Source organism: Brachyistius frenatus, unplaced genomic scaffold, assembly GCF_029030835.1.
Source record: "Brachyistius frenatus isolate BFR_SWC_R1_liver_20210118 unplaced genomic scaffold, ASM2903083v1 Contig_41, whole genome shotgun sequence".
Lineage (NCBI taxonomy): Eukaryota > Metazoa > Chordata > Actinopteri > Embiotocidae > Brachyistius > Brachyistius frenatus.
Window position 1 is genome coordinate 3,005,192 of NW_027210640.1, and position 15,910 is coordinate 3,021,101.

General features: G+C 43.6%; 1 protein-coding gene across 2 annotated transcripts; it reads left to right on the plus strand.

Annotated features, from left to right (window-relative positions):
* The first annotated feature begins 473 nt into the window (after positions 1-473).
* On the plus strand, positions 474-15,907 carry LOC138623092 (regulator of nonsense transcripts 1). Of its 2 annotated transcripts, none has more exons than XM_069702382.1 (24): positions 474-897; positions 1,368-1,510; positions 2,086-2,175; positions 2,720-2,887; positions 3,435-3,615; positions 3,839-4,000; positions 4,374-4,458; positions 4,733-4,831; positions 4,997-5,105; positions 5,418-5,577; positions 5,864-5,982; positions 6,125-6,289; positions 6,868-6,982; positions 8,223-8,366; positions 8,650-8,863; positions 8,973-9,090; positions 9,335-9,491; positions 9,835-9,977; positions 10,326-10,500; positions 11,081-11,162; positions 11,301-11,465; positions 11,645-11,865; positions 12,474-12,596; positions 13,049-15,907. In XM_069702382.1, the coding sequence occupies exons 1-23, from the start codon at positions 727-729 to the stop codon at positions 12,591-12,593; spliced, it is 3,306 nt and encodes a 1,101-aa protein (XP_069558483.1). In that variant the 5' UTR covers positions 474-726; the 3' UTR covers positions 12,594-12,596; positions 13,049-15,907. The 2 variants fall into 2 exon arrangements, with proteins under 2 accessions (XP_069558483.1, XP_069558482.1); XM_069702381.1 differs by having other exon boundaries at positions 475-897; positions 4,374-4,461.
* Positions 15,908-15,910: the final 3 nt, after the last annotated feature.

Genomic DNA, 15,910 nt, shown 5'->3' on the forward strand with positions numbered 1-15,910 from the left:
GACACAAAGAACTCACGATTAAATGATTAGGCAGACCCTCTATGGTTGATATTTCAGTGGCTCACAATCTCGTTTAGAATACATTCTCCATTAATTCCATTTCCAAAAACCAAATGACATATTTGGGGCTCATTTTGCAAGATTGCCAATCCATCTTTAGAATAAAAACATACTGAAAACATGATTAGATTTATTTCAGTGTGAGATTTGGATACCACATCGGGATCAACAAGAGCAGTGAACAGCAAATGCTGTGAAAGCATACATGTACATCGTGCCAAAAATGAAAAAAAAAAAAAAACATCTTACAAAATTAAAGATAAGCGAGGATGTCTGTCAGTATTCAATATTTTCTTTTTTTTTTTTTTTTTTTTTCTACAGCGGTTCACGATTTTGTTTTGATACCCGGAAAAAAGATCAGCGTGAGCACTCCTTCCGGTGCTGACCCGTCTGCGCTCCCAGCCCTGCGGTGAACGTCACACGTTGAGCGGCGTCAGGGAAGTCCGTCACCGCCGCCGATGTTGGACCTGCTTGGAGCTTTCGAGGTTCTGATCGGTTCCATTTTTTTTTTTGTTTGGGTTCAAAATTCACACTCTCCGCGTCGGCCTCCAAATTAGCTACCGACAAAAAAAAAAAACCCACAAAAACACTCGCGTGGATATCAATCAAGTCTTTTCTACGCACACACCGGAAGCCGTTCAAGTAAAGCGAAAGTTGAGACTCGAGATGAGCGTGGAGGCGTACGGGCCGAGCTCCCAGACCCTCACCTTCCTGGACACCGAGGAAACGGAGCTGCTCGGAGCGGACACCCAGGGTTCCGAGTACGATTTCACCGACTTCACCCTTCCCAGCCAGACGCAAACTCAAGGCCAGACCCAGAGTCAGCTGGAAAACCAGGTGTGTGTGTGTGTGTGTGTGTGTGTAGGAGGGTGGTGGGGGGGTTTTCATTTTCTCAGGAAGGCGCAATAACGCGCGTTGTGCCGACGTTAGCGGCGGTTAGCGAGCCGACCCGCCGCCGCCGCCGCCGAGCCCGCTATTATCGGATGTAGCATGTAGCTTCGCGTTAGCTCGGTTAGCAATCTTTTTTTTTTTTTTTTTTTTTTTTTTTAATCTAGACTCCCTAAAGTAATGTTCGCTGTCTCGGCGCGGCGGTTTTGAACCGCTCGAAGTAAAACCGGACACACGGGGCGTCGCTTTAATGACCAAAACGACCTATTCATGAGCGCTGACAATCTTGTCAACGGATAATTAACTGGCTTTCTTTTCTTTTTTTTTCTCCGCGCCGCGCAACCCCCGTAGCTGCTAGCGGCTAAATAAGTTAGCGCCGAGTTTGTTTTTTTTAAAGTGAGGCTCGTGTTGCGTTGCAGGTAAATGGTCCCGACGAGGGGCTTCACAACGGCGGAGTGGACGACCCGGTGGGCAAAGCCAGCCAGTTGTTGGCCGAGTTAAACTTTGAGGAGGATGAGGAGGACACGTACTACACCAAAGACCTGCCTGTGCACGCTTGCAGGTACCACAGCATGCCAGGGTGCCATTTGACTGCACGGCACCGAGGAAGTGAATGCACGACTGTTTACAGTGCTTTTTGTTTGTTTGTTTGTTTGTTGTATAATTACACAGGACTTTGTTAATTCTGGTCAACTACATGCTTTGAAGTACTATCAAAGCTTTAGGATAAGTACTTAGTAAAGACTCGCGTGTGTCATTTAAAGAAACAACACGCATCCACCCCGAGATACCGAAACACTTTTCAGCTCATTATTACAATTTTACATTCCTGTAACTATATTAAATTGTATTTTATTCACAGGAGGGAATTATAGATTTCAGATGGTGTGGTGCGTCGACAGAAATGTGCAAAATAAAGCTTTAATAAATAACGGGTGGCATGTGTTTTGAAGAGGAAAGGCATTAATGTGTTCTCAATAAAGGTAATTAGAGGAGTCCTGCATGTATGCTGTCGTAATCCCATTAAATCTAATGTTTACTGTTAAATCATCAAGTTTGGCCAAACTTTTGCTCGTGCTGGTATCTTGACTAAATATTGCAGAATTTCAGATGCTGTTTTGATACGTTGCTTTGCAGCTACTGTGGTATCCACGACCCAGCGTGTGTGGTTTACTGCAACACCAGCAAGAAGTGGTTCTGCAATGGACGTGGCAACACATCTGGCAGGTGTGTAGTCTACCCATTTTCATCTGTTTACCACGCACATAAGCATCAGAACATGAAACTGCAGAGGCAGACAAAACTTTGAACAGAAATAATAACATCCGAATGAGCAAACACTGCTGCCGAGTTTTTGTTTCTGATATTACATTTTCATAGAACACTTCGGCGTTCACCCACTTCACTATCAGCTAACTTTGGGCGCACAGATGATGTTAATTGTTTGGATCTGTGTAATGTGGTGTGTCGAAAATCCTTCTCATTGTGTTTGCGTCGTTAGGCAAGAGTTCGACTTTAGAGCTTATTTCCTGTTGACATTAATAATTAGTGCGACGGGAAATATATCTTTACTCTTATTACCAGTGTTTTAAATGTTCCTTTATATCTGTTTTTATGTTAACACAGCATGTCATTCTCTTGCTGTGAAGCACTTTGAGCTGCATTTCTTGTATGAAAGGTGCTATACAAATACAGTTTCTTATTATTATTATTATTCATTTTTTTTAAAATAATTTTCTCTATGGTTTCACTCTCATTTTCTAACTTCCAGCCATATCGTGAACCACTTGGTGAGGGCCAAATGCAAAGAAGTGACGCTGCATAAAGATGGGCCGCTGGGCGAAACCGTGCTCGAGTGTTACAACTGCGGCTGCCGCAACGTCTTCCTCCTGGGCTTCATCCCCGCCAAGGCCGATTCTGTGGTGGTGCTGCTCTGCAGGTAAGTGGTGGGGGGTGGTTTGCTTTGTACATCAGCGCACTGTCCTGAAACATGTCCCAAAAATCCTGTAGGTCCTGAGTGTCGTAGAGGACGGCAGTGAGCCTCTGAGAGGTCAGATAAGGATGGTGTTGCTTTGAAAGAGGAAGCTATTCATGAAGTTTCCGTTTTACAAGTTATTCAGGTTTCAGCCCTTATGTTGTATTATTTGCGAGTTCCCGAGAAGCGGGACTGATGAAGAGTCCCTGAATAATTAGACAGTTGGGAAAACTGGCCTGTAAAAGTATTTTGGGATAGAAAATCAACTCTTAAGCATGTTAATGAAAGCAACAAAAAAAAGATATAACCAATATTAGGGCTGTCACCACTTTTTCCAAAAATCATATTCAAATTAATATTGAATGACACGAAATTGCCAATTTAAACAAATTAATTAACGTAATGGTGATTAATTAATTGCCCATTTACATCCTCTGCAGTGGTTTGATTACTGTACAAATCCACAGTTAAACAATATTTCTGTCTGACTGAACCCTGTGTCTCCATGCAGGCAGCCCTGTGCCAGCCAGAGTAGCCTGAAGGACATCAACTGGGACAGCTCACAGTGGCAGCCACTGATTCAGGACCGCTGCTTTCTGTCCTGGCTGGTGAAGATCCCATCAGAGCAGGAGCAGCTTCGAGCCCGTCAGATCACCGCCCAGCAGATCAACAAGCTGGAGGAACTCTGGAAGGTATGCTCCGAGGCTGCTTCTTCGGGTGTTAGTTGTTGAAAGCAATCTTGCGAAAAGACGGTTCATGCGGCGGGCGCGTTCAGACTGAAGGCCCGTAAATGGCAGCTGCTTACAAGGACTGCTATGCATCATGTTTTAAAGGCGTTCGCCGGTGAGTGGAATGACATTTTTTGAGATGTGATCTCAGAGGTTTAACAGCTGTTGTGACTTTTACTCTTTTGAGGACAATCCCACTGCCACCTTGGAAGACCTGGAGAAACCCGGTGTGGACGAGGAGCCCCAGCACGTGCTGCTGCGCTACGAGGACGCCTACCAGTACCAAAACATATTTGGCCCTTTGGTCAAACTGGAGGCAGACTACGACAAGAAGCTTAAGGAGTCACAGGTACCTGAACTCCACTTCTACTCTGGAGACTCTTAATTTACAAAGTGTTGATTTTCATTCAGGATAGTACGTGGTCATCTACATGTGGATCAGGTTATATAATAATTTCATGAGGACAGTGAGGATTGTTTTATTCTTGAGCTGTGATCAAACTTCACCGCTAGAATGGAGGCATGTGATGCAGTTGTGATCTGAGATGTTTGTTGTGGTCAGGCTGTGTTTTGTCATTTTGTTTACAGCGCCTCTAGAGTTCCACAAATAATTTCTTAATTATGTGATATTATACCTGCGATACCTTATTATAGTTGATGCTAAATTTTGAATAAAAAAATTAATTAATTAAAAAAAAATTGTTTTTCTCTCCCTCTTCCAGACTCAAGATAATATAACAGTCAGGTGGGACCTGGGGCTGAATAAAAAGCGGATTGCCTATTTTACACTGCCCAAGACGGATTCAGGTGGTAATTCTCTGAGCTTAATTTCCTCCCAGTGGTTCTGTCGTGCAGTTGTAGTCCATCCCCACACGCTCCAGTCTTCACAAATGCACGCAATCTCCCCCACCCCTGCATCTATTGGTGGCATGTGTGCTTGGTTTGGTCTTGCCTCAGTTTTTGTAGTGTTTTGTGGGGTACTGTATCATTAGGTCCATGGACATAGCTCATCCATCATTTATTTTTTAGGTCATTCTGAGCAGACATGGGTTTCTAACTTGTGTCTTTTTCTTAATCCTAGATATGCGGCTGATGCAAGGTGATGAGATCTGCCTTCGGTACAAAGGAGACTTGGCCCCGCTGTGGAAGGGCATCGGCCATGTCATCAAAGTCCCTGACAGTATCCTTTACACTGTTAGCGGTTCCATATGTGCCATCTGTTGCATTACATTGTCTTCCAGTGTGGCTCAACACACTGATACTGATCATACTAACAGGGAAGTATAGAGAACACACACACACACACACACGCACGCTTGGTTTCCTTAACAGCCTGTGTTTAAAGACTATGGGGATGAAATTGCCATTGAGTTGCGGAGCAGTGTCGGAGCCCCTGTGGAAATCCCACACAACTTCCAGGTGGACTTTGTGTGGAAGTCCACTTCCTTTGACAGGTACGCTGAACTTTTATACCCCGAAATTCCAAATGCGATGGGAACATTTACTTTTTTTTCCATTCACCATCTTACTTTAAATTACAGGGTGTAAAAAAAAAAAAAAATACGTATTGCTCCTTTTTTACTTCTTGCAAACAGTGCAAAAAAGGATGGAAACTTGGTGGTGATTTTGTCGACAATTTTACGTAAATCTGACGTGTCTGTCGTTTGTAAAGATTTCACCACAAATGAACTATTTTGGTTAAAAGCAAAGGCTCCCCAAAGAGACACAAAAGTGCTAATGAATCACGTGTATATGTGTTGTCGCAGGATGCAGAGCGCCCTGAAGACGTTTGCTGTGGACGAGACCTCTGTGTCTGGCTACATTTACCACAAACTGCTGGGTCATGAGGTTGAGGATGTCACCATCAAGTGCCAGCTGCCAAAGCGCTTCACTGCCCAGGGCCTGCCCGACCTCAACCACTCACAGGTCAGACTTAAGTGAACACTCAGTCCCTGTGCTTTCTGATATTTTGTAATTCTAATTTCTTTCTTGTGCTAAAGTTTTTTTTACATGTGATCAAGATTTGATAATTGTAAGACAAAGTATACCTTCAGTTGTCATTTACTGATTTATCATGAACATTAGTGCATCAGTGAAGCTCCCCTATTTTTAATTAGTTTAAAAATGGGAAACAAGTGATTTGTTGCAGTTTTTTTTTTCTTGTTTTTTTTCTCTAATCAATGCTGAATCCTGTTATTTCTTGTGTGTTCAGGTGTACGCTGTGAAGACGGTACTGCAGAGACCTCTCAGTCTGATCCAGGGTCCTCCAGGCACAGGAAAGACCGTCACCTCTGCCACAATTGTGTATCACCTGTCCAGACAGGGAAATGGGTAAGAAAAAATGAGTTATTTTGTTTTTTTGTTATACTTACAGACCCTCACAGTGTTAGAAGTTCTGTTATACCAGCTCTGTAATTCCCTCCTTAAGGCACTGCTCCTGTTCTCATTCTCTCTATTTTGCGTGTCCCATTAGACCAGTTCTGGTGTGTGCTCCAAGTAACATCGCTGTGGACCAGTTGACCGAGAAGATCGACAAGACCGGACTGAAGGTGGTCAGGCTTTGTGCCAAAAGCCGGGAGGCTATCGAGTCACCAGTTTCTTTTCTGGCTCTGCACAACCAAATCAGCAACATGGACAGGTCAGCGGCATGCAGGGAAATTGGTTACATAAACCAATTTTGTAACTTGTTTTGGGCAAATAGGAATGTCACTCGGGCACCTCGTTGCTTTATTTTTTTTATTGTTCCATACTGTTTGTGTTGTGTAACTTTGACCTCAGGTTTTTACCAGTTTTCCATATACTGGTACTCAAAACTTGGTGCCCTTTCTAGGAATCCTGGCGGTAAAAGCAGGCACACATTTACAAATAAGATCAAAGCAAGTCAGGTTCAAAGTCAGCTTTAAGCCGGTGCTTTGAGATTTGCAATTTTACATCTCTTTAAATGAGTGTATAGTTTAATGCACAGCAGGAGGTCAGGGCGTGACAAATGTCGATGCAAACAATTGCAACGGAATCTCATAATATGTCAGACCGACTACAAATATGTCTGACTTGACTCGAGTAAATTGGTCCAAACCGCAGGCTGCTACCACCACCACCACCTGCATGCATGTATTTCAAACATTAGATCACAGCTTAGCATTATTAGGTACGACTCCCAGTGTGTGAATAAGTCTGTTCTCTGTGGTCACCCCGATGTATTTTTTGTGTCCGTAGTATACCGGAGCTTCAGAAACTACAGCAGCTGAAGGATGAGACTGGTGAGCTGTCGTCAGCTGATGAGAAGCGTTACAGGGCTTTGAAGCGCACTGCGGAGAGGGAGCTGCTCATGGTGAGGAGGATCTTCAGTGTTGGAACAAAAGCTCAGGGTTTTCACCATAAATGGTCACCTGTTGCGGCCATCAACACACAGGCTTTCCTCGGCTTTTCAGGCATTATTAGTGCAGCAAGTGGTTTCAGCCAAGCAGTCAAAACCAGGAGGCTTCTTGGCAATCTCGGGTTTGTTTTGTCCTCCTCTGTTCTCGCCGCTTTGTTGAGTTGCCCTTCTATATCCTGGCTCCCTCTTCCATTTGAGGATTATTTGGGATGTCCTGATCGCATTTTGTGGCCCAATCCGAGGCTTTAAATATTTGGTATCTGCAGACATACAGTGTGTACGGCACATTGAAATAACAGCTATAGCCCTCTAAATTTGAGTTCCCTTATTTTTCATGAGCTGATTGAGCCAAATACTGATGTTGATAAGCTGACGTTGTTGATACACGAATGACCGTTTAATTGGTATAATGCAATTTCTGAAATGATGTGAATTTTTTTTCAAAAGAGACTTGAGTGTTGCTCTTTTGGAGTTTTGGGGCTACAGAACCACTCATTCCACTCATAATTGTTCAGTGGAGTTTGGGAGTGACGCTTCTTTTACCTCACAAACAATCTTTGGCGAGGCACCCTGCTGACCAAATACCACATAACAGTAATGTCCACGGTTTAACTCCCGACTTTGAGATCTTTGTTGCTTGTTGTCTCTCAGATTTCTCTGCACTGACTGTCAAAATGCTAAATGGCCTAAAATTATCCTCTTCAATCTCTTGACAGAATACCGGCAGCAGATGCAGGCAAGAGCCAAGTTTAAATATGGCCTGCTATCACTCTTGAAATTATATTTAATTAGTGGCATCTGATTCAACCTTCTGCCAGAAATGTTTGTCTTTGTAACCAGTGAAAGCGACCATGTCTGCACTGGATGCCGGTGACTATTTCGTACAGCTTTGTTCATTTTGGGAAGAATTTCTGCATTTTTCCAACCCAGGTGTAACAACAGACAATCACTGGTGCGACTGAATAATCTTTCAAATTTACACACAAACTTTCATTTTTACATGCATGAAATGCTCACACTCGGAGCCTGGCAGTGTAAAAGAGAGCAGTGCGATGCAACACTAGCAGGCTGAGTGGGACAGGAAAGATCAGATATCGATCATCTTTATTTTATGCATTAAAATACAACTTCTTGTCGATCTTCGGCTTTGAGCGTGCCGAAGAATTGTAAATGATCTTCCTCTTCAATTGTCCAGAATGCCGATGTGATCTGCTGCACCTGTGTTGGAGCTGGAGACCCTCGTCTGGCCAAGATGCAGTTCCGTTCCATCCTGATCGACGAGAGCACCCAGGCCACCGAACCCGAGTGCATGGTGCCGGTGGTGCTGGGGGCCAAGCAGGTACTAAACACTCACACAGCTCTTAACAACTCATCTCCATCCCTACAGGGGGAGAAATGTAAAACGGCTCTAATATATCCCCGCAATTGTTTTATGTTTTATTTTTACTACAACCGTGAGTAAAAAAAAACAACATTTTAATACTGAAAGAATTTCCAGTCTTTCTGTTGTCAAGTATATTGTATGGATAATAATATGTACACATGGGAACAATAACTCCTTAGATTATCCTGTCAAACCAACCAAGTTGTTTCACTTGTGTGACTCATTTTCCTTCTCCCAGCTCATTCTGGTGGGTGACCACTGCCAGTTGGGTCCTGTGGTGATGTGTAAGAAGGCGGCCAAGGCGGGCCTGTCCCAGTCCCTGTTTGAACGCTTGGTGGTTCTGGGAATCCGGCCAATCCGCCTGCAGGTCCAGTACCGCATGCACCCGGCTCTCAGTGCCTTCCCCTCCAACATCTTCTACGAGGGCTCCCTACAGAATGGTGTCACGGCAGGTTTGTCAAGATTCAGCAGTTCATTATCTCGCTTGATGGAGGGTGGCTCGTGCGTTAGCAAACTCTCCTTAAGACTAAAAAAAAAGTAATGATAGCCTGCTCTCCCCAGCTGACCGCATCAAGAAAGGATTTGACTTCCAGTGGCCACAGCCGGATAAGCCCATGTTCTTCTACGTGACTCAAGGTCAGGAGGAAATTGCCAGCTCTGGAACCTCGTACCTCAACAGGTAACATCACACCATTTTTGTTTGTTTGTTTTGAGAGGGGTGTTACTTTGCTTAATATAGCTCACAGATCAAGAAAAAAAAAAACATCTAACACTTAAACAAATGGGTGTTTTATTTATTTGCAAAGTTGAGACACGTTAGATATGTTCTATATTAATCACCATTAACTTAAAATGTGGTTGTTTTTTTCCCCCCACCAATGAGCTGTGCTGTGCAGAATTTAACTGATGCTGATGTTTTTAAGGACTGAGGCTGCCAACGTGGAGAAAATTACCACCAGGTTGCTGAAGGCAGGAGCCAAACCTGATCAGATCGGCATCATCACCCCATACGAGGGTCAGCGCTCCTACCTGGTCCAGTACATGCAGTTCAGCGGCTCCCTGCACACCAAACTCTATCAGGTACCACACTCATTAGACTCACTTCTAATCCTGCCTACCGACAAGATTTACCTCAACGGTGTATTTTGGTTTTCCTAAACAAGACTTATTGCCAGTAAACAGACTTGAGTGATTTCATAGCTGCATGCTTCAACAGTCCTCCCATTACATACTCAACCTGGAGCAGTTAGGGGAGGGTGTTGTGGTCAAAGGCAGCTGTCCTTGTCACAAAAGAGGTTAAGAGAGTTACAAAAACACGAGAGTTGGAGAGCACATTCAGATGAAGTTATCATTATGAATGTCAACAAACTTGCTTCCCCTGTCGTTACAATGCAATCTCCGCTTGTGTCGTGTTCCTCCGTAGCAAGTGGAAATAGCCAGCGTGGACGCCTTTCAGGGCAGAGAGAAGGACTTCATCATCCTGTCTTGTGTTCGCGCCAATGAGCACCAGGGCATCGGCTTCCTGAATGACCCCCGACGTCTCAACGTGGCGCTGACCAGAGCCAAGTAAGAACCGCAGTAGAACAGTTAACGGGATCACGGTGGCTAGAGCTGGAAGAGCACACAGCAGGCTCATTAGTATGTTGAGCCATTTAGATTTCCTCATAGGATCTAATTAGGAATAATCATGTAAATGAGATACTCGGCTAAAGTATGTCAAATTCAGCTGTACATTTTTTTTTTAAATCAAATGTGATATTTGGCCATTTAGAATAGACGTGGCTGCTATTTATTTGTATTCAGGTGTGTATAGCAGATCACTGCTATTTCTACTCGCACAACAGGATTTCAGCACAACGTTGTCCCCCCCCCACCCCGCTCAGACGTCTTGCCTTGTGTATGTTGTGTGTGAAGGTATGGCGTGATCATTGTGGGGAACCCGAAGGCTCTCTCCAAGCAGCCGCTGTGGAACAACCTGCTGAACAACTACAAGGAGCAGAAGGTGCTCGTGGAGGGACCTCTCAACAACCTGAGGGAGAGCCTCATGCAGTTCAGCAAGCCCCGCAAACTGGTCAACACCATCAACCCAGTGAGTACGACTGTGGATTCATATCACGGGTGCATTTGATCCGTTTAATCCACACCCGTCTCTGACCTCCGTCCGTCGTCTCTGTCCTCAGAAGTAGTCTTTGGTTTAAACGACAGCATAAACTGTATGGGTAAAAGCGGTGTTCGTATGGGGCTCAGCAGGAAAAACTCAGCATTGCTTTTACATATGGATTCATAAATTTTTATTGATTATAAAAACTGAAATCTCAGTGATACAAAGAGCCTGACCAGTTATTACGGATGTGATTAAAAAAAAAAAAAAAAAAAGTTCACAATATATACAAAAGCAAGAGTTTTGTGTTATTTTACATGGCTTTCTGTGGAAGGTATACTTAGTTAGACAGGTTTATTTTACGTGTCTTGTAGTCGGGCAAGCAACGGATGTCAAAAACACTTTTTAAAATGCTTTTCTATCTCTACTGAGCAATTGTTTTGTGAATGGAGAGTTTCTAGACCAAATAGTTAATCAAGAAAATAATGGGCATATTAATTCATTGCGAGTTGCTGCTCTAAATCTGTGAAGGATGTATTTGTTCTAAACAGTGACTTGTGTTTTCCAGGGGGGGCGTTTTATGAGCACTGCCATGTACGATGCCCGCGAGGCCCTCATTCCTGGCTCTGCCTACGACCGCAGCAGTGCTGGTAACTATTTATATATCATCTTCTAGTTTGACAAAAGATATTAACCAATGACAAACTGTTTTTTTAATTATTTTTTTTTAATCATCAGCTGCATTTGCAGTTCAGCAAAAATAGACTTGCCTGCTCCTTCTGTTTCAGCTGGACGTCCGTCCAACATGTACTTTCAAACACACGACCAGATCGGGATGATTGGGGCGGGCCCCGGTCACATGGCTGCTATGAATATTCCCATACCGTTCAACCTGGTGATGCCGCCCATGCCTCCACCCAGCTACCTGGGTCAGACCAATGGGCCCGCTGCAGGTACGGCAACAGCTTTAACGGATAACCCACTAGAACCACCACACGAGCTGAATATGAGCAAATTCTTAAAAAGGATAAAGGCAGTTTATGCTTCCTTATGGAGAGTTTATCAGGGTGTGGAGACAAAGGCTGACATCTGATAACCATCAGTTTCTCACGTTTTGTTTTTTTACGTCAAGGTCGTGGAGGTATGAAGGGTAAACTGGGGCGTGGCGGGCGACAGAGGCTCCGAGGTTCAGGAAACCAGGGTGGCAGTCAGGGTAATGGACCCAACAGCCAGGTCAGCCAGGATGGGGCCTCCCAGTCCTTCTCCCAGGGGCCGCTGACCCAGGGCTACATCTCCATGAGCCAGCCCTCTCAGATGAGCCAGCCTGGCCTCTCCCAGCCAGAGCTGTCCCAGGTAACACAATTATCTTAAATATCAGGTCATGATAATTATGTTTGAGAATTATGTCAATTATCTCAAGTGTGGGTTTCTGTACTTTCCTGCCTTTTTTTTTTTTTCTTTCTTTTTTTTTTAACAACTTCTTTGTTTTGTTCATACATTGATTGTCTGGGAATTAGTCATCATTTGGCACATGTCCCTTAAAATATTGAATATAGCACCTGTTAAATCACTTATGACACTAAGCTTCAGTAAATTCCCCCTGTCCTATTTATTATTTAATTTCCAGAGTACTTCATTGTGAATTATCACTTGCTTATTTCAAACCTAATATTGTGCGATAAATCGTCTTTATCAGTTATTTTCCCGCCTTTTTTTTGGTAAAAAGTTCAGTTTAATCCAGACACAGCCTAAGTGCTGCATTTTTAATAGTATACTGTATAGTGTACTTATTGAGTAAAATATCGCATTACTTATTTTCTTAATTTGAATTTAGTAAATAAGTAAAATAAAGTATATAATGGAAAGTTTAAAATTAGGAAAGGGGGGTCCTGAGTTCAGTGAAGGTTGAAGGGATCTTCTGTGTCTAAATATGTGTCTGCTGTGATGTTTTTTTTTCTCAGGACAGTTACCTGGGCGACGAGTTCAAGTCCCAGATCGATGTGGCTTTGTCCCAGGACTCGACTTACCAGGGTGAACGTGCGTACCAGCATGGCGGGGTGACTGGACTGTCACAGTACTAAAGTGTAAGTACATCAGGGGTGATCAAGTCCATGATATGCGAGTCTTTCAACTGAGTGTTTGCGGAGCCACGAGCTCGAGATATATCTTGATATTGATCTTGGCAAACTTAAAAGTTGTGAACAGGATTTCAACATTGTAGCTTCAAACAAAACAAAAAAACCTAACATAAAAGTACTTAAAAGCTCAAATTCAATCTCACAGATATTTATTCTCCCAGAATGACATTCTGTAGACTATAAAAAAAAATAATAATAATAATTAAAAAAAAGGAGCTCTGGGGCTTTTGGAGATTTTATTTGGCAGAAATGATTGTTTGGTTTTTCGCATGGAAACAGTTGAACTCAAATCCTACTGAATGCTGAGCTGTAGCTAAAAAAAAAAAAAAAGCTTCTCTCAAATGTCTTCATATGGCCAGTTTCAACAAAATGTTTAAACCCTGTTTTGTGTCTCGCAGGTCACCTAAAGAAGGGAGCTAGGCTTGAGCTGAGCTTAGTTCATCAGCTTTTTAATCTGGGAAATAATAAAAACATAAAATGGATACCTGTTTTCCTCTGCTACAACCGAAGCACCACCCAGTGAAAGCGACGGGATAGCGAAACCAAACCAATGACCAGCGAGAGAAATAAGAGGGTAGAAGAAGAAGAGAGCTCGAACAGAAGGGGCAGGAAGACGGCGAGAGAGGCCGAGTGAACAAGCGACAGGCAGGAACCGATGCCCGTGCAAAGAGAGGGAGGGACGTCGAACAGATGGCGGCGTGCGGTCGGGCTGCTGAGGGAGACACCCGAGAGATCCCAACAGTCTCTCGCAGGAATCCAGACGAGGTTCAGCTCCCAACAAAATAATCCACCCGGCACCCTCCGACCTGCAGCCTCCGGGGAAGCTCCGGGGAAGTTTGACACTCTTCAAATGAGGATCGAAGCTTTTCAAGCGGACTTTGAAGAATTCGTTCTCCAAACCTGGAAGGACGCGGTCGCAGAAAGCCTTCGAACAGGCAGCACAGAATCCCCATGCTAAAAGCCGGTTGCTTCTCAACCTGTAAAATGTCCTGGGCTATTTTAAATTCGGTTCATCGTGGGAGGAGGGTTGGCACCAAACACCTCGGCGGCCTCGGAAGGAAGCAGCAGTCGACAGACCCTCTTGAGAGAGGAAATGAAAACACTGGTTTCTGTGTTTGATGTTGGAATACCTTTCATTTGCCTTGAGAACCACTGGCTCATTCACAAGGTCTTTAATGGGGGTGGTTTCGACCACACGTCAGTGGTGGAGCGGCACAGGGATTTCAGACAGTTTTTTCAAGGCATGAGGCGCGAATCCCATCGATATCGCGATCATCATGGGACACTTTTTCTTCTCTGAAGTACCTTTCTTATCACAGAGCACAAAATTGCAAAAAAGTCATTGAAACGATCGAACATGACCAGCATTGAATACTCAACTCGGTGTCGTTTGATGTTTCAGCGAAGGCTTTTCCTTATTTCAGTCTTTTGAAAGCAGGGGTTGTTGACGTCCCACTGCGCTTCATGACCAGATGTCTTTTTTTACAACACTCTGTGTACGCTTAGATTGGCAAATGCTTTGCGCCGAGTGACTCCTCAGGGGATTGTGGACTGTCCACACTCATCACACGAGTCCCTGATTGAGGTGGAAGAAACTAAAGGAGGCCAAAGGGGGAGGAGGGAGGGGGGGGAGGGTGATAATAGACGAGGCTTATAGGCGGTCGGGGCAATCAACCCACCACAAGTAAGAAGTAGAAAAGGAAGGTGGCTGAGGAAGAAAAGGAAACTAGTTCAGTTCATTGCCAGGGTCAAAAATTTAGAGATTTAAAGTGTGGCTTTTGGACTTTTCAGCCCGAACAGATGACCACACATTAGATATCGCAGTAGAACCAGTGTCCAGTGTTTAGTGAATCCATGCTGATGGCCGTAATGCCCACCCACATGAATCGAAAGATGATGGGGTTGAAAAATGACGACCTGCGTCGAAAATCTCAATGAACCCTGTAATTTTTTTTTTTTAATCCGACAAAGACATTTCGTTCCTTTGTGAACTGAAACGTTCTGACGCTTTACTGAACCCCCGGTCGCTCGGAGCAGGAACGCCGTCAGTACTGAGCGCGCGAAGGCGAGGGGATGAAATGAAAAGTGAACGAGAAGCCAGAATCAGTGCCTATAACCAATCACCTTCAGATATACAGCTGCAGCACAAGCATGAATGTAGTTCAAGTCAAACTACCAGCATATAAAAACCTTCCAGACACCAGAGGGCTCCAGAAACCCACAGAAAAGGACTAGTTTTAATTTTTTTTAAATTTTGATAAAATGAGGCCAGGTAACGATGAGGTCAGCGAGTTCAGCAGGATGGGTTGATGGAAAAAAAAAAAAAAAAGCCACCTTCCTTCTCTGAAGTAAAAACAGGCTGGTAGAATTTACTTTTCCTTCTGTGGATGTTTGATTTGTGTAAAGCTGTTTTTGCCTGCATTATGTATTCCTCGTAGAGTTCCTCTTGGAGATTTATGTGGATTTTAAACCCCTCTTCCTGGAGAACTGTGAACCAGAACCTTGAGTTGATCCAAACTTTGCTTTCGTCAAATGATTAGCTGCTTTATGCATCGTTATGTTGTTCAGTTGGGTGTCATTTGGCCATTTTTGTGTAGTTTTACTCTAGAGAAAAATTTCAGCTTGCTGACTACAGGATTGAGGCGGATGCCGTTTCCTTTTGTTCATTGGACTTTTGTATCTTCTCCTCAAACTGTCCGAGGGATTGTAGTTTTGTAACTCTTCCAGGAAAGACACTTTCTGAACACAGTAAGAATGTAGTCCACCGTTGTTTCTCACCTGCTTCTCATTTCTGCAGACATGTGACAATCATGTTGCGAGTAGACGTCGCCATGTTTAATCGACCTAGAAGTAGTTCCGTTTTGTTGACGTTGTGCGAATGGATTATTTTAACATATCAACCCGCTCCAGTGAACTCATAACATGTTATAGCTTTAAAAAAAAAAAAAAAAAAAAAAAAAAGACACCTGCTGCAGTTATATTATTGCTTTGATGTTTTTCCATCTTCTGAGCCACAATCAAATCGCAACATGTGCAGTGATCATTGAAGAGGTGATTCAGTTGTAGAGTAGTTGTTAAAACATTTGCATCCAAACCGTTGATTCTCTATGTCACGAGGCAAAGATTAAATTAATGGACTAGAGATCTCAGTGTGATGTAAATACATATTTGAAACGATGAGTCTTATTTGCAGTGACGTTTCATCACGATATGGTGATTCCCTTGTTAAACTGAATCAATAAAGGCTGTCAACTTGAGCT